Consider the following 27,448-nt stretch of genomic DNA (forward strand, 5'->3'; position numbering starts at 1 on the left):
GCATCCCCAAGCAGGGAATGGGTGAACTGGAATAAGGCCGCTGGACGAGAGTCAGCTGACGATATAAGAGTGGAGAAGTGAGCAGACTTCACTGCCCTTATTGCCACGGAATACTCCTGAAGATGAGAAAGTAACCCTACTTGGTTGGCTTCGGCATTAGTTTTCCTCCAGCGGCACTCCAGGCGTCTCTTAAGATGCTTCATCTCCCTAAGCTCCTGAGTAAACCAAGGAAGCCGGGATCCACAAGTCTTGAGAGGCTGCTTAGAGACAATTTCACCCAGAGCCCTCGTGGCTGATGTTCCAGACCTCAATTAGCTGCTCTGGAGAAATGCCCACCAGATTGCTGGGAATATCCTCAAGAGCCCTCTGAAAACCTTCAGGATCCGTAAGGCGCCTGGGGCGGACCATCAGAGTCGGTCCACGGCCCTTGTGGAGGCAAGGAGCAGCGGCAGGCTGCATGCAGATTTCCAGAACATTCACCTCTCTTGACTCTTGCACACTATACATCCAGTAGCACCCTTCCCCTCGGACCTGCGGGCAGAGGTCCAGTCCTCCACATCTGGGAGGACCAGGACTGTGCTGCCTGGGACTGGTGGTGGCCATGCCATCACCCACCTGCATTGGGCAGCCAAGTACATGAACATGCCTATGCTGAGGGTGGCTGCAGGCAGCCCGTGCCTGCCCGCCTGATCTCCTCTCATGCGTGGCCGGCAGGTGGGGGGCTGAGGGCTGAGTGCAGGCCTGCCTGTGGTCAGCCAACTGCCTCTACGGAGGCTGTAGCAGTGGGCCCGGCTGGACCTGGCTTGGTGACGTGAGCACAAGCAGGCAAGCCGCCCAAGCTGCTTTGGTGCACCTGTGCAAAAGGCCTTTAGGTCCAGGCTCCAAAATTACCTAGGTACACCTCTGTAGACATCCAGTTTACATTATTTCCCCCATTGCACTGTGGGGTCCTATATGTTACTGGACAGAAACAATATCAAGCTTTCCAGGTCAACCACTGACCTGGTTGGAAGACTTTACAAATGATGGGCTGTGTAGAGTCAATCAGTCAGGCCAGTGTGTGGGGGGGTCCTTCTTCCCTCTCCCCCATGTACAGTGTGCTTATTGTTTATTTACTGGGCTCATGCATGCATATATCCCTAAATGCATATGCCCTGACCACACAATCAGTTCCCTCTGTCTGTGAACATATCCATACAAAAGGGTGAACACATTAGCCTTGTTCAGGCACCACATTCCTGGTCCAACAAGTTGTTGGACCATGAAAAAACAATAAGCTTGAGTTCTCCCCCTCTTTGCTTCCCTTGGGCACTCAGCTTCATTGAAGATTTTCTGGTTTCTCTATGATGGAACCATTTTCCATGATGGCCAAATTGGGTGCATCCTACAAACCCAGACCAACGTTTTTGCAAGTAGTACTGAAAAAATAGCTTCCCGGTTTGGATGCCTCAGAAAACTATGGTTTAACTAACCAAGAAGACTTCTATGAAGTAATGTACTTGGAGTAAGTGAATGAGTGAGTGAGTGAGATATTTCCTTACAAATACTAGCATATCTGAGCAACAAGGATGGGAAAAGCCTCTTCAGCTTACCAGAGCAGGGACAGGAGGTAAGTATTGGCGAGATTTCCGAATTGCAAACTTTTCTGTAGCCATGGACCTTCCCGCTATTTTCAGTTTCAAACTAGGCACAGTCCTGGGGGAAGAAATGAAATGTAAATAGTGTTCCCTCTAAACCTGTAACAACCTGAACCACTGAAAAGAAGAGACCAAAAATAAAGCTATCCTGTTATTTATTTATTTTCCTATATGTGCCGTTGGAGAGTTTACATAAGAAAAATAGAAGTGTCCTGCTGAACCAAGCATATCTAATAAAGCATCCTGTTTCCCACAGTGGCCAACCAGATGCTTCTGGAGAGTCCTCAAACAGGAGATGAAGGCAACCCTTTCTCGCCCACCACTGATCTCTTTAGGGCCATCCCTGGGGGTGTGTGGGGCTGGGGGTGAATTGGCGGTGGCGGGGCCCTGCCCTCGTATCTGATATCAGATGCGGCTTTGCTCGGAAATGGGTCCACATTCCTGGTTTGAGAGCAAATACCAGCCAGCACTGCCTTAAAGGCAGGGAGAACAGTTCCAGGCCACACTGCGAACACAGCATTGGTTGTATTTGCTCTCAAACAGGGTGCTCAGCCTCATTTCTGAGCAAAGCCACGCCCCCAGGGCCTCACCGCCTCAGCTACTGCCACTCCCCCCCCCGCCCAACCACACATGGTGGTGGCAGGCAGCTGGGGTGGCCACCTCCAGGAGCCAAGGCAGACGCGTGGGCAGCCTGCAAAGTTGCTCGCTGTTCACTGGCCACCATGGGGCCTCTCCAAATGTGGGGCCCAGGGCTATCGCCCTGCCCTAAGGACGGGCCTGGCTCCCTTGTAACTGGTATTCAAATTTATTCTTGTTCTCTGCTTCCTCTTTTTTAACCAGTTACCATCCATAAAATGACTTGTCCCCTTATCCCATGACTGCTAAATTTATTCAACAGCCTTCACTGAAGGACTTTGTTAAAAGCTTTTTGAAAGTCCAAGTATACAATGAATATCCATATATCTGTTGACACTCTCAGAAATCTAAAAGGTTAGTGAGGAAAGCATACCATTGCAGAAGTCATACTAATTCTCTTTCAGGAAGGTGTTTTCTTCTATATATGTATTAGTTTTATCTTTAAGTATGTTTTCCAGCAATTTATCTGAAACAGACATTAAGCTAATTGGTCTTATAGAGTGAGAGATAATGTAATAAGTTATCCAGGATTTCTAGGGAATCGTTCCACTTGAACCCTCTATATAGATTGATACTCAGTATCAAGTAATATACAAAATGACAATTTTAGGTTTTCAGGTCCAGGGAATTGGTTATTATTTCCCATTTCTCACCATTACTCTCCAGCTCAAGACATATGCCTTGCAAAGGCTTTCAAATCATACCTAAATAGTGCAACCTCATCATCCTCAAAAGGTTTATAATCCTCTGGTCCAAACATGCTGGAGTAGGCTGCTTTCATGTAGATGTATGTTGCCTAGGGTGAAAATGATACACAATTTAAAATCCTTACTTCAAATTCAACTTGGGTATTATCTTCCATCTACAAGTTAGCATGGCAAAGATGTCAAGGGACACAGCCTTGTAAAACCTGAAATGACATTACATAGCACATACAGAAGTCTTTCACATGACCTCAAGGCTTCTGATGGGTGCACTGCAGGGAAGGCAGAACTCGCCTGCCTTCTACAGCTCTCCTCCCATCACATGACTGAATGCTATTTCACACCAAAATAAAACCCTCTACTAAGAAAAGTAGATGTTGGGGAGGACGCTAGGCTAGAACCATCCTCTCTAGATTTTTATGTGCAGGGATATTTTTGTATCCAGCTATGTGAGACCCCACCACAGACTGTAGTGGCACAACCCAGACACCAATTGACCACCTCCTGTGAGAATTAGGCCTTATTGTGACTGCAATCCAAAGAACTGACTGTGAGATTCCAATACTCAGTACTTCCACTAGGTCAACCCTGCAAAATGGTGAAGCAGCTTCTTGCCTGCCATTTCACACTAGTAAAGCACATGTCAACCCAACAGAATTATCGCATAAGGACAGTTTTTTTCACAGCTACTGCAAGCAATCAGACTCTTGAGACTGGGTGGTGGGGTTACCAGTGTTTGGGGCAGGAGCTAGATTTTCCTCCTATCTCGGTGATGTTCCTGACTGCAGCCCTGTGGACTGGGCTATGTAGAGTTATTTCTTAAAGCCCCCTTGAATCTGCTAAGAGACTTTAGGCTTGCTGTGAGTTTTAGGGAACTGTGGGTTTTGCTTGGGGAAATTAGGGCTGTTGTTAGGTTACCAGGCTTGCAGGATGTTAGCTTTAGGTGCTTTCATGAGATGGACTCCCCTCTCCTAACATTTTATTTATTCATTCATTCATTCATTCATTTAACTTCTATACCACCCAAACTTTCGTCTCTGGGTGGTTAACATAAAAACAACTAAAACACATATAAAAGTTAAAACAATGCAACAATTTTAAAAAGCAATAAAATTAAAAACAGACAGTTTTAAAAAGCAAAGGGAGCTCCTCATGGTTACCCACAGCATTTGCAGGACTATCGGCTCTGGAGGAATTCCGGACTCAATTTGATAAGTTCAGGAAGGATAGGAAAAGTCCCTTTCAGAAAAATGCCATCAAAAAGGCATGCTTGTGAGGTTTATATTATTCTGCAGAGAATTTGCATTCTGAGGCAAGGAGATTAAACTCAGAGTAAAATCAGTTCAAGACATAATAAAAAACCTTGACCACAGAAGTGAAAAATCAAAGGCTGGTTTAGGGGCAGATCAACAGCCAAAATTCTGCACTGTCCAGTCAAGTTTTAAACCTCTCAAATTTGCCTCCAGAAAGATGAAACCATTAAAAGGCTGGAGGAGCAACTTTTAAATTAAACACACAATTGAAAGAAATGGAAGTTAAGAATGCTGCAACTTCTTCTAAATTAATTTTGCAGCTCATGGAAGAAGACAGTCTGAGGAAACAGCCAATTTCAGACCATTCAAAATGCATAGAGAAAATTAACAGTCTGACTGAACAATTGAGTTTCAGGTCAGCAGTAATTGCAACTGTCACAAAAGGGGAGGCCAAAGTATCACCCTCAGGCCCACCCCCAGATTTGATAAGGCATATACAAAATTCATCATCAGCTCAAAATGTATCACCATCACCCTATCGGGTGGGGAACAACACTCATGCAGAGAGGGACAGGAAGGAAAAAGAACAAGGGGGGTGGGGGGAACAGGCAGCTTTTGGCTAAAGCACCTAGATTTCTGATTGATGATTAGAACATGTTACCTGTATCCTGAAGTTGCATTGCGTTATTGCCTCCTAAGATTTATCAAGATTTGGGTGAGAATAAACAACTGTTATTTGTATCATCTGTATATGCATCTTCTAAACTCGGAGGGATAAAACCAGCCAAGCAAAATGCAAAGTACCTAGACTTCTGAATGCTCTTTTCCCCTTTTGGGAAGAGGGAACTTTGACACCCTACATTCGTATTCCCTAAGGAGAATAAATTACAGTGCTCACACATGTAGTCTCCCATTCATATGCAACTAGGGCAAACCCTGCTTAGCAAAGGGGACGATTCATGCTTGCTACCACCAGACCAGCAATCCTTCCTTTTACTCACCTTTGATCAGGGGTTTTCTTTGCTGAGCAGATCTGCATAGAAATATGCCATCTTCCATTGATGTTTGTACATAAAGCACCACATCAGCTCCCAATAGCACATGTGATGAAACTGCTTCCAGTGCTGCTGGGCTTCACAACATTCTTCAAACCTGCTGATGGCCTTGACAAGTAAAGGGCAATAGAAGGTCTTAGATAACTACAGCACCAGCACACAAGTTCAGAACATACTTTCCAAACATGTGTTTAGGCTGAGAAGGGAACAGGTAGCTCTGGAAGTACAATATCTTTGTTGTTATGGCAACAACATACCAGGGCCACTTCTGATAGTTTCCACTCCCAGGTAAAGAAGTGAGACCTCCCACTTTCCATAGCAAAGTACACACATTGTTAGACCTCAGATAAAATGCCAGTCTACATCAACCCAGAAGCAGGAGATATTTCGCTGTAGGAGAACTTCTTTCTATATATGAGTCCAGGTTCAATCCTTGGCATCTCCAGGTAAAAGGTTCTCTGACAGTAAGCTTGGGGAAAACCTCTGCCTGAGATGGTAGAAAACTGCCACTCAAAGTAGACAGCACTGCCTCAAAACAGTGCTTTGCTTTAAGGAAAGCCCTTTCTATTAGAACACTGTTAGATCTAATAGAAAGGGCTTTCCACTGGATTTTAGACAGTTTACCTCAGCAAATAAGCAATATTTTGAAATTATATTAAGAATTACTTTAAATACTGATAGGTGTAAGCTTTAAAAAACTGGATTGTACTTTATTATTATACCCTTAACTGTGTTAGCCATTTTAATATACCAGGTAGGATGTACATATTTTAAATGCTACATAGATGGTCCAATGATCTGACTATCTAAGACAGACCCTTACATTATAGGAACACCTTGCTCAACTACCTTGCTAAATCAGACCGGTGACTCCAATACCTGGCCTGGTATTCCTCTGGGACATTCAGAAGCACTTGGCATGACAATGGTCATACCCAGCATCTGGAAATTGGAGATGCATTGCCTCTCATTATACATTTTCCCTTTAGCAATAATGGCTACTGGGCAGAGCTTCCCCTTCCAGTCAAAGCAGCATCACTGGAAAGAGCAAAGCAGCAAGACCATGGAATGGGACTGAGGGAACATCAGCACAGAACTCTGATTGCTACATGATATTGGGAAGTGGAGACTGGACACATTTTAAAAAGCAATATTTGGCATCTGTAAATAGACTCTGCAAGAATCCACTTGATTTCACATCAGTTGTGGCATGCTCATAAACCAGGTTTCTTGAAACCAAAAGGATAACAAGAGAAATAGAGGATAAAACAGGAGTACTTACTCCATCAGTATTGCCTCTTATTGTTTCTATCCTGCCTGCAAAGAATAGGAATATGGCTCCCTGGAATAAATGTCAAATAAAAGAACTTTGGTAACATTTTCATGAAAGTTTGATAATCTGTCTACAGTGAGGTATTAGGCAGCTGCAAATACTAGGTTAACTTTAGAAACATCTTACTTTTGGATAGCGAGTCAAATAAGGTTTGAGAAGTTTCTTGGCTTCTTCAGCACTTCCTCTTCCTGTCCCTGTATTAATTGGGACAAAAACCAATGATTTTAAAAGTGCAGGTAACCTGGGTTTAAACCCATTAAATCTGGATTTAATCTGCATAGAGAGAGCAAGAGACAAAGAGAAAGAGAGAGAACAGAACTTATGCGTATTGGGTTTAATCAGTCTGGTTTGATTAAGGTGATGGAAACCAACTCACTCTGAGAAAGATGTAGGCAATGGAGATACGTGTGGGGAACATTTTCATCCTCATTCCAGGACGGATGAATTATTTGAAGTTCAGGAGCATGTACCCCAGCATATACTGGTCCAGTTAAAAGGTATAGGTTTCCTTACTTTCAACACATATTTACTCAGAAGTAAGTATCACTGTTTCAATTAGGCATACCTCCTAGAAAGTGTGTTTAGGACTGGAATCTTTGTCTCTTTACAGCAAACATGCATAACTTATCAGACAGTCTCCATTAAACATACACTCGCCTAGGAAGTAAATAAATCATGTTCATTTATATGGAACTCATAGAATTTAAAGCTGTTTTATATGTCCTTATAATAGCAAGAGCTGTCCTGAACAAAAATTGGGGGTGGGTGGGTATAAATGATTTAATTAATAGGGGACAAAGCCAAATATAACCGCATAACAAAAAAAAATGCTACCATTTTAAAGGATATCATGAACAAGACTCAACACATGCTGGAAATTCTATTTTTTAAAAAAAGATAGTTTGGATAGCCCACCACCGTGCACCAATCTGACCTCCTCCCCAGTCTATCATCCTGACCAGCACACTGGCAGAGCAAAATTTCTTGTGATGTTGATAATCTAGTCCTTACTTCAAGTGAGGGGAGGGACAGAGAAAATTTTGGTGCAAAAAAACTAAAGCTCTGGAAATTACTGAGATTACTCTGTGGAGGCACAGATCCCATTCATGTAGCTGCACTGAGATCACGAAGAAGCATCTCCATTAATCAGCAACCTTCCATTGCTATTTGGGCATTGGGCTTCCAGCAGCAGGAGGCACTGCCGAGAAGAAGAAAAATCTGCATGCCTGAAATGAGGTTGGTCTTAAAATTACAATACGCCTCTTGTAAAGGGGTCAAGAGGGGCATATCCTCACTTTAGAACAGTAAATGACATAACTTCTTTCCAAATATTTGACCTATAGTATTTAATTTATATTAAATCATTAACCTGGTTCAAACATTGCTATCATGTCTTAAAACAGGGTTGAAGTGTTCTAGGCGCTTTCATCTTGAAGAACATGGCATTTCTTGCAGCAAATAAAATGTCTGAAGAACTAACCACACACAAATAATGCAAAGCTATTCCAACAAAGTAATCCACCAGCAAGTCAACAATGGGCATTCTTCTTTCAATTCCCCATGAAATTCTGGGTTGATGATGAAGGGGCACATTAAGAAAATGAATCCTACCTAACACAAAAGTCAGGAAAGTATGATAGCACAGCAGTAGCAGAGTACACAGCACGGATCTAAAGCTGTACATGGTTGCTCCTTCTTGAAGCTGCTGCAGACCATGTTCCTGCATCACAGTTAGACAAAGGTTTACAGATTAAGTACATCACTCAGCACAGAACACATCTTCATCACTGAGTCAAATTGGCTTACCCAACTAACACAAGTGACAACAGCAGCAGTTTGAGTTACTATAGGCCCCAATGTAGTTATCAGTGCACACCCCCACCCCACTTTTTTAATTTTGCAAAATATCAAATGAACAAAACCGTGATTACACAGCTGTCAACAGAAAGTGTAACCGTTATGTGAGTTTCCCTAAGGAGCCAGAGCTGCATCATTTCTGTCACACAAAGTACACAAAATTGTGCAGTCTCTCTGCAACAGGTATGTAACATAAATGATTATGCAAGCATGCACGTGTGTGTATATAACACAACACACACACACAAGCTAAATATCCATGACTTTTAATGAGGAGTTTGTGGGGAGGCCTCCATGACTAATACTCCTCCTTCCTTTCCCCTTCCTCCATCTTTGCTTTCCTTTACTCCAGTCACCCTAACCCTTTCCACACTCAACACGCCATTCCCTAGCCTGGCTCTTCTCAGCATCACCACTGCACAACTTCCCCTCTGACTCAGCACTGCCTATTTGCCCTCATGTAGAATGCCAAGCGTGGCAATAGCCTCATTAACAGATGGGAGGGTGAAGTAGTGGGGAGGCTTTTCTCCCTACCTCCTTGCCCTTCTATCCACCACCCCCACACACATGTGGGTCATCATGAGCAAGGGAGCAAGACCAGGCCTGCTTTTTCAGGTTAGTTATAGTTGTACAGTTGAAGACAATGTGCTTGATTTAAAAAAAACGAATCAAAGAAAGGGCGATCCAGATTGAGACTGCAGCATGGGGTGAGGCTGGTTTTGTTTGTTTGTTTTGTTTTGTTTTAACCCTTTGTCCTATCACAATCGCAATCTGAACTGGCCACCCATGGCTGCTGTTTGCTTTGTGGGGAAAGCTGCCATTGGCACCATTGCATATTTTACTCACTAAAGTCTCATTAAATTCAGCCTCATGAACTAATGAATAGAAGACACAGTATGAGGTTTATGCACTGAAAGTGGATAAGCTTATCCACCAAACTGGAAGCTTATCCACTAAAAGAGCCAGTGTGGTGTAGTGGTTAGAGTGCTGGACTAGGACCAGGGAGACCCGAGTTCAAATCCCCATTCAGCCATGAAAACTAGCTGGGTGACTCTGGGCCAGTCACGTCTCTCTCAGCCTAACCTACTTCACAGGGTTGTTGTGAAAGAGAAACTCAAGTATGTAGTACACCGCTCTGGGCTCCTTGGAGGAAGAGCGGGATATAAATGTTAAAATAATAATAAAATAATAAAAGTGCAAGTGGGCGAAAGGAAGCGATTTCTGCTGATTTCCCCTCCTTCCACAGGTGCTCTGTGCCTTCCAAAAATATGTCTTTGAGGGCTGTGCAATCCATAGGGACACATTTTTGGAAAGCACTTACGGAAGCAGGGAAGATCAACATAAATTGCTCCCCCTTCCCTGAGCATACTCCCTTAGTGGAGAAGCCTCTGGCTGCACTAAAGGCAACCTCCCACTGTATCCTCACTTTGAGAGTCAGGATCTCAGCCAGTGTTCACAGCCTTTAGTGACTGTGCCTCAAAATGGGTTGTGTTCAGAAACAGAGTTCTCAGTTCTCTTTCTGTCCTTCATTTAGCAAAGCAAAGCAACTGAGTTAATGAGAACATTTGGCTAACTCTGCAAGTCACAATTCCTTAGCTATTTTTTTTAATAGAGAAAGGACACAAAGCTGCCTTTCTTGTCTCATGATTTACCCATGTCACTACTGATTTATCAAAGAGTATGATTCTGTTCTCCAGAGGTTTAGTCAGGAAGTAGCTAGAACATTTGAACAGTTAACAAAAGAAAAGAAGTTGCAAGAACAGACAGTTCTGGGAAACAGGTAGATTAAAGCTTTGTCTCAACCTTTTGTGTCTTATATTTTTATTTTATTTTATTTATATATATATATATATATATCACCTGACTCCAAAGGCTCTAAGCAGTTCACAAAAATAAACACAATAGAAACAAAAGAAAACCAACTATTAAAACAACAATTAAAAGTTTTAACACATTCAGCATTTACAGCAATTTTTTTAAAAAATTAACCAGCAACTAAAAGGTTATCACATTCAAAGATTACTAAAAGCCTGGCTAAAAACGTGTCTTAAGGGCTCTTTTAAAGGCTGGTAAAGATGTTAAACCACAAGTGTCTATAGAAAGCATATTCCACAGTCCAGGAGTGACTGTAGAGATGGCTTGCCCCCAAGGCACTGCACATTGGGAACATGGGAAACTGCCATATAGTGAGTCAGACCATTGGTCTATCTAGCTCAGTATTGTCTTCACAGACTGGCAGCAGCTTCTCCAAGGTTGCAGGCATGAATCTCTCTCAGCTCTATCTTGGAGAAGCCAGGGAGGGAATAAGGAACATGTCCAATATTTTCTGAAACACAGCCAGTCTGAAACATATAAGGACTTTGCATTTTAAACAGATGTACTTGCTTGTGATGATGTATTTGAAAGTTAACATCAATAACTTCGCACTCAGACCCCTTATCCAAAAGTACACAATGAACATCATACACATTGAAAATACTTTTGATCATCATGCTCAAAAATACAATTCCCCATCCTCTGTGAATTGATTTTAAAGCTTCTAGTGCTAAAAATGCTTCTCTGGAGGAGGGGAGGATGCCTCCTTGACGTACTTCTCTGGAGAAGAAGCAGGAGGGGCAGGAGGCAGGGAAGGTAAAGAGCAGCAAGGTGAATGGCCCCAGCCTTACTGGCTTCTGTGTGTTTCAAAGTTTTTCAAGGCATTTTATCACTTTCTGTTGCAGTAAACAGCCCCCACCCACCCCCACCCCAATCTGGGAAACCTTATGGAGGGGCTGCAGTTCTAGAATGATCATTTAAAAAAAACTCTACTATGCAGGCACAAGCCTACCTATATATGTCGAGCAGTTTTCTAGATTGGGCCCAGTGCATTTTCTAACATCTTTGCTCCCCTCTGGAACTTCACAAACTTGTCATCATTGGCAAAAAACTGCCTCCACTATGAGCAAGTGGAATTGAGATTCCTTATAGAGGAAAAAGTGTAAGGCCTAATTAGGTCAATTTTATATTGAATAAGTGTATAGATAGGTTAGCCATATTGTATCAGATGAATGCTTGACATGAGTTTGTTCGCTTGCCACAATATAGGCCTTGTACGATGAGATCATGCCAAACTCCCCTGTTCTAGCAAAATTTTCCATGCTGACAAGAGCTTTTGTCTAAAATTAGAGAAAATCGGCCTGTCGGCTCGGGCACACTTCCTCATTTTTCAATACCTCATATCGAAAGTACACCAAGGCTAGGTGTTCCATTTGAAGGGGGGTCGCTTGGCCCATGCCTTGTTCCTCTTTCACATCTCCCCTGGCCAATGGTGTTAAATGTCAGAAGTTACAGGTTAGCCGAAGGTCAGGAATGGTCAAGACCCCTTTCTCTGTCCAATCACCGTTAGTGCATGGGCAGATAGAGTAAGGGTACTTAAGACCCTGATCTGGAGCAAGAGTCGGTCGACGGGACCAGTGGATGCTGAAGCTGAAGGAAATAGAGGAAGATTGCCCAACTCAACACACCCGTTACCTTGCAAAAAGGGGAACATCGGTTTCTCGTGGTAAGCTCAGGGGATAAGCCAAAAAGAGTGAGTGAAAGCTCTAGCGATCTGTAGGGCGTCAGTTAGGTACTATTTTAGTTGCTGTGAGGGAAAGGGAAATCACTGTGTGTATATACTGCGATTCATCTGAATATTGGTAAGAAAATAAATCTGCTTTGATTAAATATAACCTCTTCACTTTTCCTTGTGTCTTCTTGGGTCTTGGGGTTCTTGACAGCCAGTACCATCAAAAGAACCCATTGGTCAGTGTGAGGATTTTTGGAGCCCTCATTTATTCCTGGTTGCAGGGATTTTGGGGTGTCAAAAATCTCTTACAAAAGTCATATTCAATTTAGTCATGACTGTGGCTAATTTTAGAAATATTTAATATTGACTGACAAATATTTCAGGAAATTCCAATTAATATTAAGGGGGGATATATGACGACATTTCTCAATTACTGCCTCTTTATAGGCATTATTATATTCAAGATGAGCTAACTCAGTAAGCTGACAGTCTTCTGATGAGATTAGTTGGGGATGATTTCTGGTAAGAATCCCAGACTGAGATGGTAATTTCTGTAGACTTAGATCAGAGAGTCTGGAATTCAATTTTCTGTTAAAGTTTACTAATTTTGGACCTCTCTCTCAGCATCAATTGCCCATCTGTCAAACGAATATAGTAATACTTGCTTTACATGATGGTGGGAATGAAAAAGTTCAACATGCATATTAAGAAGCATGACCTTATACACCATGCTTCAAACATTCAGTATAATCAGAATTTCTAGAGTGGTTTAGACCAAGCCTGTGTTTAAGGTGTTGTAAGCTTGCGTTGTACAACTGCTATCTATCTATATACATATACATATACATATACATATACATATACATATACATATACATATACATACACATACACATACACATACACATACACATACATTTTAAAAATATAAATTATTATGATTTTTTAACATTACAGGGTTAAAAGGCTTAAATATATCAAGTTATAGCATGAAATCTCTGGTGCATTTCAGTGGAATGTCATCTGAACTATACTTGCTTATACTAACAACATTAACAAATAACCCTTTAGGAACAAAAATCCAAATATTCCAATACTATGTTGAGTTATTTTGCACATAATTATACTGACCTCAGGACCCTCTGTTCTGAATCAGTCAAAAGAAAAGTGTGAGATCTGTCAAAAGTACTCTTACTCTCTCCCTATCTATTTTCGCTTGGATGCTCAATATAGGACATTTTCTTTTTAAATCTCTTGGATGCGCAGGACACCCTCTCATTAGGGATGTGCACAAAACCAGTTTGCCCGGTTCGGTTCGGATTCAAACCAGGTCCGAACCAGGAGGGGGTGGTTTGGTTTTGGTTTTGTTCGAACCACCCCCTGGTTAGATTTGGATTCGAACCGGTTCAAACTGGTTTGGACCGGTTCAGACACCCAAAAATTGGTAGGATGGTAGCTGGCACCCAGGGGTACCTGTCACCCAAACCCCAAAGCAATCGGACACTCGTACGATTTTTTATGAATTTTTGAAAATTATTTTTTATTTTTTCTCATAGGATATAATGGGACTCAAACCAGTCCATATCCCCTATTGTGGAGCACCTAGGGGCACAAAAGCGGGGTGGGTGGTAGACAGACAGGGGTGCCTACCACCCAAAAAATCCCAAGGCAATTGGACACTCCTCTGATTATTGGTGAATTGTTAAAGTATTTTTGAATTCCTCATAGAGAATAATTAGGATTGCAGCAAATGTATAGCTTCACGTCGGGGGGAAAGGGGTGTCGTAGAGTCGAGTGTGGTGGGTGGTAGTTCCTAGGGTGAGCAAGGAAGCTATCAGAATTATTTGAAAGGAATTGGGCAAAGGGATGCTTTTTAAGTGATTTTTGAAGTTTACGCGTCTTTAAGGTTTTTCTCCATAAAGAAACATGGAGGTGTCAGCAAATTTATAGCTTCACGTTGGGGGCAAATGGGTGGCCTAGAGCAGTGTGGGGTTGGTGGTAGTGCCAGGTAGGGGCAAGGAAGCTACCTGAATTTTTTCAAAGGATTTGGGCAGAGGGCTGATTTTTGGTGAATTGTTTCTAACCCATGGGGTACAGGGTTCTGTTGTTTCTGAGGTATTGAGTGTGGATTCTATGATAGCAAATGAGATTTTCAATGAGACACTATGAATCCACTCTAATATGCTATCATAGAATCCACACTCAATACCTCAGAAACAACAGAACCCTGTACCCCATGAGTTAGAAACTCATGGGGGTGGTTGGCACCCTATGTGCACTACACCACCACTCCCTCTGGGCCACCCCAGCACCCCCCAAGTGCACTTATGGGGCTGCTGAAAGCTCCATATACCTTATGAGGAAAAACCTTAAAGACGTGTAAACTTCTTCTCCATTGTAAATTCCATTTATATCCTAGGGAACGACTTATTGCTCCTTTAATATGTAAACTGGCAGATCAATCTGATGATAATCTTGTAAAACATCTGCTCTCAGATAAAGATGCTTCAATCTCTATTTCTGTAGCTAAGTTTAGTTATATTGCTTTTAAGAGGTATAATGGGATATCATCCTAATTCTAAACGTATGTATATATACATATACATTTTAATGTCTATTCGTTTTTACTCTCTGTTTGGTCAATGACTGTAAATAAAATTACAATTACAATTACAACAGCAGAGCCAACTAATACAACAGTATCAATGAAGAACTTTAATAATTGCACATATCCCAACTACAGTTACAAGGAGAAAGGAGGTAGTGATTAAATTCTATTTTATGGAGTAAATATTCACAGAATTGGGCTTTGCAAGATACTGGGTTAAAAGTAATGAATGCTTAGAATTATAACCAAAGTAAGGCAAATCTGATAATGCCTGAATTGTCACTTTGCAGTATTTTGGGTTAAACAGGCTTAAGATTGGGCTCTGCAGCTTAAGATAAACTTTGCAAGAGATTGTCAGGAACAGAAACTAAAGATTCATTTGCGTGGCCCACAGACAGCTGTAATCATCAGGGTGGGCAGGCACCGCAGGTTGAGTGTGTGCCCTGCCTGCGCCATGGAAGATGAGACTGTCCTTGGGGGGGGGGGCACCCTTTGAGGCAGCCGGGCTGGGAGACAACTGTTTCCTCTTGTCTAACATACGGTATGCCCATGCCTTCTCTGCTGCTGCCCCAAAGCTTTGGAACGTGCTCTTTGCTGAATTAAGAGCCTCCCCATCTCTGACAATTTTTTAAAAAAATCTTTAAAGAAACATCTATTCACCCAGGCTTTTGATTAAATACTCTTTTAATAGTTTTAACATTGTTTTAAAATTTTAACTTTTTGTTGTCATTTATTGTAACCAATGTTTTAACTTTTCTGTTGTCATTTACTTGTTTTAACTAATGTTCTAACTTTTCTGTTGTCATTTTTGGTTGTAAACTGCCCAGAGATGTAAGTTTGGACAGTATAAAAATCTGTTAAATAAATAAATAAAATTAAAAGTGGCAAAACCTTCTCTAGAGGAGCTGAGAATTCCTAGGCCTCCAGAGGCACGTGAATAAGGCAGACCCAAAATGAAGAATCACACACTTCACCAACAAGTATTTATATTTAGATTTAAAGAGAGACAAGTGTAAGCAATAAGAACAATTGTCTTTTCATAAAGCAGACTGTGAGAAAGAGAGGTTTTCATTAACCAGGGAACTCAGATTCAAGCACTACAATAAAGAAAAATAACTTCCCTCACATGTCTAACTGAACTGGTCTCTATCTTATTATTCACAGGCAGGGATCTTCCTGCTATCTCCAGCCTCCAGACTGTGGCCTCCCATTTCCCCAGCTGCTTCTCACCCACCTGCTTCCTCAAAGCACTCTTGAGACAGCACAAAACTTTCTCTTCTTCTGCTAGTGACTGTGAGTGTAGTTCACACCCAGTCCTCTGGATCGGTCCTTCTGTTTTGATTTTCCCAGGCTTTCCCCCTTACTAGGAAAGGCCCACCCTCCAGCAGTTGCTCTAATTGAGGCCTAGTCCTCCATCAAATCCTTCCCACGGGGAAGTAATTTGCCTAGGGAGCAAGAGGTTGATGGTTCGAATCCCCGCTGGTATGTTTCCCAGACTATGGGAAACACCTATATCGGGCAGCAGTGATATAGGAAGATGCTGAAAGGCATCATCTCATACTGCACAGGAGATGGCAATCAGGGGCGTAACGATAGGGGGGGCGGGGGGCACGTGCCCCAGGCGCCACTTGGGAGGGGGCGCCAAAAAGTGCCCCTGCCAGTCCCCTGCCTTTGGCAAAAAAAAATTTTTGTGTGATTTTAATTTTTTTTGTCATTACGGAGCTCTCCGGTGGGCGGGAGCTCCCATTGGCTGCCAGAGAACACATGCCCACCATGCTGGTTGTCTCAGTTCCTCCCTCCCTGCTTGCTGCACGCAAGAGGAGTAGCTTGGTTTAGTTGAGAGAGCAGCTGCTGCTGGGGATGTTCTCTGTCTCTGCCTGCCTGCCGTTTGAACACCACACTGCCCTCTGGCTGCATTTTATTCTTCTGTTCTGCATTAACAAAGTAAGTTTCATTGCTAAAATCTCTCTCTCCCCTGTGTGTGTGTTGTGTGTGAGAGAATGCCCCTACTCCCTTGCATAACGTCCTCCTTTTAGCTCTTCTGTGCTTTGCATAGCAGGCTTCACCCCCCCCACCCCTAAACTGAGGGTAGCTGCCTGCAAGTGGAGCCAGTGGGGTTCTCCTGGCTTGCATTGTGTGAGTTTCTGGCTTGCATTGTGTTTCTGGCTTGCAATGTGTGAGTCTCGGTGGGATTGCAAAAGGAAACTCACGCAATGCAAGCCAGGAGAGCAACTTGTGGCTCCACTTGCATTGCCCGAGTTTCCTTTTGCAATCCCACCTCTGCAAAAGGAAACTCATGCAATGCAAGTGGAGCCACAAGTCACTCTCCTGGCTTGCATGCATGAGTTTCCTTTTGCAGAGGTGGGATTGCAAAAGGAAACTAGTAGTACTAGTACACAAGATCTTTGAAGCTCTGCTAGTAATTACAACTTCTGGATCATCCCTTAGCATGGGGGGTGGGGTGGCAATTTAATTTGGAACTCATTAATATAATTTTTGAATAATGTTCAGTCTGTCTGGATTAATACTAGGTTTATTCTTTATAGCAGATTTTTATTAGCAACATACAGTCTACAACATTTTCAGCCTTGTTCATTTGGTGCATATTGTAGATGTTCTGTCTCCAAAACATAAGTACAGCATCTATATTTTTGAAGGGGGGAAAATCCCATTTAATACAGTGTGAACAAATTGGTCCAAAAAGTAGCAATGGGAAGTTTTTCTTTCTGCCCCTGTAGCTTTCATAAGACAGAGTGCACAAATATCACTTGATTAACAGCTGCGATATTAATTTCCCTTTTTGGTTGCTTGACTCACAGCGAGAATCATGTCAAGGCAGTGGAGAACCAATTAAATTGATTTTAATCTTTGTTAGGGAAGATAACATGCCTTTTTCTCTCCTTGTTTAAATAATTAAAGTTTCAGTAGGTATTATCTCTGGCTTTAAAGAAATTGGTATCTTAATGTAATGGAATCCTTCTAATTACATACTTAATAGTTTTTAAAAAGTTAATCACGGTTTTTCATTCAATGTGTATTTTGTTTTACATATTAAACTTATATTTTCCTTTGAGAGTGTTTTAAAAATAAGAGGAAATTGGGAAGGCTTTTTTAAAACAAAGAAAAATCTCACCCCTACTTATTCATTATCTTTTTGATTTGCCTGTGTTTTTATTTCAAGCAAGTCAGATGTATGTTGGGGGGTATTTATTTATGTGTATTTATTTCAAGCAAGTCAGATGTAATTGCAAATAACATGCAGAAGATCCCAGGTTCAATCCCTACCTCCAGGTAGGGCTGGGAGAAACTCCTGCCTGAAACCTTGGAGAGCTGCTGCCAGTCAGCGTGGGCAATAGTGAGCTAGGTGGACCAATATCTGACTCTGTAGACAGCTTCCTACGTAATCAAATCATAACTTGCCCTTACGTTCAATCCAATTGGATGCATTCACATTCACAGCTTACATCCAATAAACTGCTGAGTAAGCCCTCCAAACTAGGATCACACAGTGTGGTTTGCAATTCTGGTATATGAAGGGCCCAAACCTCAGTTTTGCTGTTCAGGTGCATAGGCAAACGGTGATTTAATTAAACCAGGAGGTTATTTATTAAGACTGTGTATGAGAGGGAAGCAGAAAGAGGAGGAGATCATGGCTCAAATAATGGTGGCTGAATGTGGCCATTGAGTTTCCCAGGAATACAACCAACGTAAAGTGTGCTACAAATAGACATTATTATAGAATTCATAAACATAGAATATCTATGATAGACTAGAATATATGTCTATTATAATTTAAGTCTATTATAATATAAGCATAAATCTTGAATAGATTAGAATATCTATGATGGAAAAGACTAGAATACCTGTCTTGTCTTTTCCATTTTGGGACACAAAACCTATTACTATGTTTAAAAGCATTTATTTTCTGGCCATGAGGACTGCAAACTTAGGCTGTTAGTATGCAAGACATTTCTTTAAAATATATATTTCTAAAGAGCCTTGTAGCCTCATGTTTCCTTTTTCCTGTCCCAGTATACTTGCACGGATGCAGCCCACAACCCACATTTGACTATGGCTGTGACACATTTCCATATTTCCGGGGGCAGCCGGGGGGAAGGAGAGTGGGGGGGGGGTGCAATTTCAGTGCTTGCCCCGGGCGCCGTTTTCCCTAGTTACGCCTCTGATGGCAATGGTAACCCCCTCCTGTATTCTACCAAAGAAAACCACAGAGCTCTTTGGGCACCAGGAGTAGAAATCAACTTTACCTTTAAACCGCTTTGGAAACTTCTGTTGAAAAGCGGTACATAAATATCCTTCATATTCATAGCACTGATCTCACACATACTCAGCAAAGTTTCCATTCTAGGATAATCGGCCATAGTCGCAACATCAGAACATACACACACACACACTTACTTGGTGGAGGGGTCAAGTTTCTCTATGTCTCTTGGCCAATTAGAGCTGGGCAAGTCACTAATGACATTCTGCACCAGAGTGGAGTAACTGCCTGGTAACACAGTTTATGAGCATTTAAACCGAGAATCCAAGAAAGAAGCAGCAGTTTAGGAAACAAATACAAACTTGCTCCCTTTGTGTGACAGACAACATTCAGACCCGGAAATTGAGCACACAGCAGTGTGTTCTGACTTATTGCTCTGCAGATTTCCAAATGTTTGAGCAATGTAAAACACAGAATAGATCTACTAGGGACATAGGATGCTCCCATATACTGAGTCAGACCATTGGTCTATCTAGCTCAGTATAGTCTACAGAAGACTGGCAGCAGCTTCTCCAAGGTTTCAGGCAGGAATCTTTCTCAGCCCTATTTTGGAGGTGCCAGGGAGGGAACCCGAAACCTTCTGCTCTTCCCAGAGCGGCTCCATCCCCTGAGGAGAATATCTTACAGTGTTCACAAATCAAGTCATATGCAACCAGGATGGACCCTGCTTAGCTAAGGGGACAAGTCATGTGTGCTACCACAAGACCAGCTCTCCTCTTCCCTTCTACTACAGATCAGGAACATCATAGACAGAAGACATTCAACAGGAGAAGCTTCTTCCAGCATGAAGATGCAGTGATAGAAAGTTTCACATGCTGAATTTCTGTCCAATATGTAGCTGCTGAAGGTGAAGAAAGTGGCAAGAACAGGTTGCTTACCTGTAATTTTGGTTCTTCTAGTGGTCGCCTGTGCTCTTATATGAATGGGCTTTGCTCGTGCGCAGAGACCACATTGGACTTTCTCCAAGCTGACATTTTCCTCAGAGTTTTGGAAGTAGCCCTGCCCCTCCTGGTGATATGTGCATGTTTCCCTGCTTCCCTCCTTCAGTCTCTGAGTCCGTTGATCTAGAGAACTAAAGAGGGTTGGGCATGTAAGAGTACAGATGACCACTAGAAGTAGCAAAGTTACAGGTAAGCAACCTGTCGTTCTTCAACATGGTCTCTGTTTTACATGAATGGGGGCATAGCAAGCTGTACTCTCTGCATTCCTTACCTGGAGATGGTGATCACGCAAAAAGCGATTGAAGAACTGCTGTGCCAAAGGAAGCATCTCTGTTGGGTGCGCACATCCAGGGCATACTGATGCATAAAAGAATGAGGCAACGTCCAAGTAGCTGCTTGACAAATTACGTTCAAGGAGACTGCCTGGTCAAAGGCAGTTGACTCCATTGCTCTGGTGGAGTGTGTCTTGGTACAGGAGAGCATCTCTCTCTCTTTTTAACCAACTGATAGCATAGTTTTATAGTTTTCACAACCCATCAAGAGTCTGTGAGGAGGCCTGTTTGCCTCGATTCGGGCCAGTATGGGCAACAAATAGGAAGTGCGACTGCCTACATTCTGTAGAGCGGTACACGTAAAACACCAGTGCCCTGCGGACATCCAGACAGTGGAGGCAACAGTGGGCAGCAGCATCGGGGTTCAGGAAGAACACAGGCAAGGTAAGTGGCTGGGAGCAATAGAATGAAGAAACCACCTTGGAAAGGAAGGCAACATCAGAATGCAAAACTATACTTTGTTACAATGGAAGGTGAAGTAAGGTGGATCTATTCTCAATGCCCACAATTAGCTGACTTGCCTTGCAGAGGTGATAGCAGCTAAAAAGGCTACTTTGCAGGACAGTAGATCTAGAGATGCCATAGCAAGCAGTTCAAAAGGGGGTATCATGAGGCAGGAAAGGACAAATGAAAGGTCCCAGGCAGGTGCCATGACAGGGACATCTATGCAGAGGAGTGTCAGGCCCTTCAAGAAACATTTTATTGTAGAATCACAGAACCACGGAGGAATGTTTGGAGGAGAATTCACCACCATGGCTGTGAGATGAACCCTAACACTACAGGACAACTACCAGTCTACTTGGAAACGGACACATTTGACAAAAATGTCATCCCTGGGACTCTCCCCTTCCCTCCTATTTTCCATGGACTACGAATAGGCAAACACACTCATCAAACAAACCATAATGGATACAGATTTAGATACAAAATACATAAGATACATAATGGATACAAACTGATTTAGGCAGGGTCCCAAACTTCCTCATCAATGAAAGACTAAGATACATCATATCTCCCACTACTGTATATACCTCAAGCAGCTGGAAGCTCCAAAACACAGAAGGGCCTAGCCCACTGTGGTGCCCTTTCTTCAGCTGTGTTAGAAGGCAGATACAAGAAGACCCCCCCACACACACACACACTTCTTGGAACACCTGTGCCCCTTTGATTGTGGGCAAGTTGAAACAACAGAGCATGTCCTCCTCCACTGCTCATTCTACAGAGACATTCATATCACCCTCATCCTTCTGCTGTTAATCAAGTCCTCAGGTTGCTCAAGCCTACTCTCCTATGTCTCTCTCCTGCTCTCTGACTCCAACCCTACTATCACACATAACAGTGTCCAATTCTGCACGGCAGTGTGTAAAATTCGTCAGGTCTTGAGAGACAGCAAGAATTATGCAGGCCCGACACAGCACATGGTCACACAGTTTAGTTTTAGCTTTAGTTTTAAGCCCCATAGCATTTTATAGTTTTACAGATTGATTTTAAGATTTTAACCACTTAAAGCTTTTATATATAGTTTCACCCATTTTACACTAATTTTAACTGTTCTAACTGCAGTTTCAAGATAGTTCACCACAGTTTATGTATAACAATGTAAAGCTTTTAGCCTCTCTACTCTCACAGTTTCAGGTATAGCCTGTTTTAATGAAACCTACTTTATGCTGGTCAAAGATAGTAATAAAGACTGATTAACTGATAGATTGAATCTTGATGGAGAAAATCTTTAAACCAGACTCCTGAAGGAGGAACAGGTGCATAGGAGAGGTGTTCTTGGAATGTAGAAATTTAAGGAAACATTTCCATGTATAGTGATAGGATTTTAATGTTGAAGGTTTTCTGGCTGCCTTGAGGATGCATTGCACATCTTGCAAGAAAGGAAAGCAGATCCTTCACACTGTGAGGTGCAACCTGGGTAGGTCTGGAAGTTTCTGCCCCTTCCTGCTCAGGAGCAAAACTTGTGGCATTGAGTATTGAGAGGTGAGGCAAATAGGTCTATATCTGGGGAGCCCCACTGGGTGAAGAGGGAGGACGACTGTGGCATCTACTGCTACTACTACTTGTGGAAGTTGGTGCCTAATCTGCTCAGGGCATCAGCATCCAAGTTGGATATTTCTTGAATGTGGATCGCTATGGGGGTAACACGATTCGCTATGCACCACTGCCATATGTTCAGTGCTAGATGAAGGAATTTTGCGGAGCTGGTGCCTCCTTGTCTGTTCACATGTTCCTTCACCGTTGTGTTGACAGTTTGGACTGTGACAACAGAGTTTCTGAGGATGGGCAAAAACCCTTTGAGGGCTTTGAAGATAACTAAGAGTTTGAGGAAGTTAATGTGGCATTTCACCTTATGTACATCCCACAGGGCTGGAAGATGAAGATTACCCATGTGAGCTCCTTTTCATCTGCGGTGCATCTGTGGTCACGACAAGTTGTGGTAATGGGAGCATGGAACAGGGATCCAGTGCTGAGATGATGTGGGTCTGCCCACCATCACATGGATTGGCGAATTTGATGAGATAAGTGTAGCCATTGCATCTGGGTGGCCCTTTGGCCCTTTGGGAGGCCAAAAGTAGAGAAGGAACCAGTGCTATAAGATGCAGGAACACAGATGTGCATAGGGGGAAGATGTGCATCATGGAGGCCATGTAGCCCAGTAGCTGTTGTACCATGCAAACATGGTGTCAGTGATGACTTGCCACTTTGGTAGCTAATGTGGAGATGTTACGGATCCTTCTGGCTGGTAGGAAGATCTTGGCATGTACATAATGGAACAAGAGTCCTATGAATTTGATGCATCTGGTGGGGTGGAATTTGGACTTCTTGTAATTTATCTGGAGACTGAGAAGACACAGGCGGGAAAGACATCAATAGCAGGTGAGGGAATTACAGAGAAGTTGTTGACTGACAAGAAGGCAGCAGGAGCCAGATTGAATCTATGGCAGCTGGTGTGGGTGGAGTGTTGATTAAGTGCAGTTGTCATGCCCTTACCCTCAGATAGTGAAGAGGAGGAGGAAGCTGGCAACCTTCCAGCTGAGCAAGAGGAGGAGAGTTCTTTCGTCAGGCTGCAGGAAAAAGCTGAATCTACAGCAGCTGAGGGAGGAGGGCAATTAGCCAAGTGCTGTCAACAGACCACGACCAAGTTGCTAGAAACAATGTGTCATTCCTGGAGTGTTGCTGCGGCCCCAGCCTCTGACTCTGAGGGATTCCAGCTTCATGTTGGCTTTGGAGTTTCTGGCTGGTCCTGACCAACCCTTGCTCCCTTCTCATGACCGGACTGCTATGCCCAGTCACTATTTCCTTCCGTGGAGGAGGCCTTGCAGCATGTTGGGCTCTGGACCCGTAGCTATCTGGTGAGCGAACCAGGTTGTGGGGGCAGGCAGTTTGAACTGGACACTTCCAGTAAATTGATCTCTTGTGGTTTCTTTTCAGACCGAGAGGGACTCTGAGGAGCTGCCTGCGACCCTGCCTGAGACCTCAATGAAGACGTCTGACAGATGAACCAGAAAGGATGCCGAGGAACTTCTAGCGGCCTTGACAAAGACCTTGACTCGGATGCCGGACCGACAGACTCCTGTCGCATGTGGCTGCTGAATATAAATTTGGCAGCCTGTGCCTTGAACAAACTTCTGGGAAAAATACATCTAATCTGCTTTGAGCTTTTGTCGGAGAGTGAGTAACAGCAGGAGAGAGGACATGTCCTCAACTCCTGCCTGTGGGCTTCCGGCAGCATCTGGTGGGCCACTGTGTGAAACAGGGTGCTGGACTAGATGGGCCTTGGGCCTGATCCAGCAGGGCTATTCTTATGTTCTTAACATGTTCTGGTGTATATACCTGAGTGTCCTAGCATAGTGAGGAAGGCTTAAAGCTAGTACTACCTGTTATTGTTGCAAATCTGTCTTATGTAGCTATTCTGTGCTTCTGTGTGCAATGACACCAGTTGTAGAACAGTTCTCTGTGCTTACTTCTGACATATGTCTTGGGCTGCTTTCATTGTGTTTCCAGCATTTAGTGTGTCCTGAGAATCAAAGGTCATCATGGCTCGCATTTCCAAAATGGTGGCATACATCAGTGCATGATACATGCTGTCTTTTGCTCTGTAGAAGAGAGAAACATGCATCTTAAGAGATACAGAAGGTTAAAAAAGCAGTAAAATGATTGTAAAGAGGCTGGCCTTTAAGATGGTAGAGTAATTGAAGTTGGGTTGTTAGAGGCAGGATGTCTCTTATTTTATCCTTCTCCTCATTCCAAAGGCTTTCAGAGCAGCTAACAAATGAAGAGAAGAAAAAACAAACAATAAAACAACATCAGCACAGCAAAGCAGCATAACATATACTAAAAAACAGCATTAGTGTCACATCAAGGTAAAAACTAATTTAAACATGGAAGTTCTAAAAGGACTGAGAAATTAAGAAATCTCCATCCAGGGCAAACATGTTAAGGTCAGCAATAGGCAATGCTCTCTGAGAAGAACAGAGGGCTACTGCTCTCAGACAGGTCTCCTTAATAAAGCTGGATTTCCATAAGGAGCAGACTAGGGTCTTAAACAAAAGACAAGTCCCGAGAAAGGGAATAACCACACCAAAAATGTAATCAAAGCAAGCTCCAAGACAATTAGTTAGGTTTGGCATAATAGTGTCTGGGCGATCCATCTGAATCATATCTCCTCGACCTATGTATTCCCCCTTGTATCCACAACAGAGATTCCTAATTATATCCTCTAACTGAACCTTCCTGCCTTTGCAGGTCTTGCTAGGAGACCTCAAAACCAAAACAAAACACCATAAACACCATAAGAACAGTCCTTCTGGATCAGGCCCAAGGAGGCCTATCTAGTTCAGCATCCTGTTTCCCACAGTGGCCCATCAGATGCCTGTGGGAAGCCCACAGGCAGGAGATGAAGGCATGCCCTCTCTCCTGCTGCTGCTCCCCTGCAACTGATGTTCAGAGGCATCCTGCCTGAGCCTGAGCCTGGAGTAGAGTTGCCTACATGTTGTTGCCGGAATACCAGAAACAAGAGGAGGTGTGGCATTATTTCTGCACATGCTCTCCCTCTTCCATTCTTCTTACACACCTCTTTCCTATACACACGAGAGAATACAATGCAATGGAGTTCTCTCTTCCATTGCTCACCCCGCGCTTCCCTGGTAGGTGGCCTGTGCAGCAGCCACACAGCAGCCACCACAATTCCAGGCACCCCATTTTCCCGCAACAGCTTCCCTGGCAGCGTGCATGGTGGCCTCACAGCAGCTCCAGGCGCCCCGTTGCTCAACCTGCCGCTTCCCTGGCGGCGGAGCCAAAATAAGGGGGAAATGGCATCCAGAGCAGGACAACCATTTCCCCTCAGAAATACGGGATGTCCCAGATAATCCTGGACTGTTGGCAACCCTAGCCTGAAGCTAGCCTATAGCCAACAAGACTAGTAGTCATAGGCAGATGACTAGTCTTGATGGCTACGGGCTACCTCTAGGCTTAGAGGCAGAATACTTTGCATACTAGTGAATACTTTTGGTTTTAGGCATGTGTGTGAGACTTCCTACATGGAACCATAGTGGCATGATCTATCCTGTACTGCTCTGAAGCCTCATCTCACCAAGTGCCTTTTTGGGTGCTCAGACTTCCTTGAGTTGACTCACTGGTCTGAGTCTCAATTCTGAGTTGAAATCACTGAGTTTTGGGTCATTGCCATTGTGGGCTTGCTGTGGGCTTCTCCTGTTAGCTGGAAACCTGGAAACCCCTGGACCTTAGAAATGAATCACTGAAACTTTAAACGAAGCCACTGAGATTGAGTTTCTCTCATGGGCATCCACAGAACCTTTTTCCGGGGTGGGTGGAAGGATTACACAAGCTTAAGACTGCACCGTAATTTAAGTACTATTATTTCAATGGTTTTTACTCTAAACAGGACTAACATGGGTACAGCTAGGGTTGCCAACAATGTGTTGGCTGAAATCGGGACAGTGTCTCAGGGGGGCCGGGGGCATGGCCACCTAGGGGCGGGGCTTTTTTAAAAAACCAACCTTTTAAAGCTGCAGCAGGACAGGTGGCGAGAGCTCCCCCGGCACCACAAACTCTGGGAATGGCTGCTCTGGCCAGGGCAGGGCTGTCTGGGGCAGGCATGGCACACTGACAAGCAGGTAAAAGAATTATGAAAGGCACTCACCACAGCGGCTCCATGCCACTGACTGACTAGGACTCACTGCAGGGAGCCAAAGGAGGGTGTCGGAGAGAGGGCGGGTGAAAGACTCACTTCCTCGGCCCTGCCTTCCTCCAAAGGAGGCAGACAGGCCGATTTCAGGCTTCTGTGCACACGGTTAGTGCTTGAGAGAGTGCTTTTCATAATTCTTTTACTTGTCTGTCAGCACACTGCGCCTGCCACAGCTGGAGCAGCCAATCTGAGAGTTTGGCAGGCACCGCGAGAGCTCTCCCTGCCCGTTCTGCTGTTCTGCCACCACACAGCAGCAGCTTTAAAAAAAATTTTTTTTTAATTGAAAAAAATTTAAGGTCAAAAAGCGGGAGAAATTGCGCCCCGAATGCGACAAGCATTTCCTGGCTGAAAGTTGGGACAGTTGGCAACTCTAGAACCAGGACAGTTGGCAACTCTAGAACCAACACATTTACTAATGTTAAAGAGCATAATTTCCTCGCAGATCTATCTATCAAAGTGGGAAATGCAACTAAATTCCTGAAAATATGAACAAACACATCTACTACCAATCAGATTTAAAACCTTACATGAAATTCCAGTTTCTTAACAATGTACAAGAATGTTAAAATAATGTATGTTTTGTGAGGTAGGGAGTGCTGCTTAATACTCAGTTTTGCAGTCTTTAACCCTTGGTGAAATAAACAGACAATATGGGTTATGGAAAACCTCTACTTTCACTCAGTGCTGTTATAAGTTAAACAAATTGTTTAAATCTGTGGGCAGGGAGCCATTTTCTCATTCATTCCTTTTGTTATGTAAACTATTCTGAGAACTTTTAAAAAACTCATAAAATAGGAAAGCAGTTTTAAAGCCAATGGAACCCCTCTCACTCTCCCCAAACTAAAAAACAAAAAACCCACAAAAGAAGCAAATCCAGGAGTATCAATATATATATAGGAAAATCTTTCTGTCTATTCATCTATCTAGATAAAAACACACACACACTAAAACTGCAGCTACACATACCTCCCTTGAGTAATTATTCTCTTCCTTATGCTAGCAAGAATCACTTTAGATTGCCTTCAAGATATTTCATCTTGCTGCTTAAGAACTAA

At 43.2% G+C, this 27,448-nt stretch overlaps 1 protein-coding gene and 1 long non-coding RNA gene across 2 annotated transcripts in view; one reads left to right on the plus strand and one right to left on the minus strand.

Annotated features, from left to right (window-relative positions):
• Nucleotides 1-11,776, minus strand: part of TTC39A (tetratricopeptide repeat domain 39A) — a 37,125-nt gene extending 25,349 nt beyond the window's left edge. The window contains 7 exon segments of the mRNA XM_053242560.1: nt 1,593-1,695; nt 2,978-3,069; nt 5,232-5,393; nt 6,568-6,627; nt 6,745-6,812; nt 8,230-8,338; nt 11,688-11,776. Coding sequence (XP_053098535.1) covers nt 1,593-1,695; nt 2,978-3,069; nt 5,232-5,393; nt 6,568-6,627; nt 6,745-6,812; nt 8,230-8,338; nt 11,688-11,747 — 654 coding nt within the window. The 5' untranslated portion in view covers nt 11,748-11,776.
• A 125-nt stretch (nt 11,777-11,901) lies between these two features.
• LOC128321960 (uncharacterized) lies at nt 11,902-27,058 on the plus strand. Its single transcript, XR_008305439.1, has 2 exons — nt 11,902-12,016; nt 22,551-27,058. It is a non-coding gene; the product is annotated as an uncharacterized LOC128321960 (long non-coding RNA).
• Nucleotides 27,059-27,448: the final 390 nt, after the last annotated feature.

This window comes from Hemicordylus capensis, chromosome 4 (assembly GCF_027244095.1).
Source record: "Hemicordylus capensis ecotype Gifberg chromosome 4, rHemCap1.1.pri, whole genome shotgun sequence".
In the NCBI taxonomy this organism is placed as follows: Eukaryota; Metazoa; Chordata; class Lepidosauria; order Squamata; family Cordylidae; genus Hemicordylus; species Hemicordylus capensis.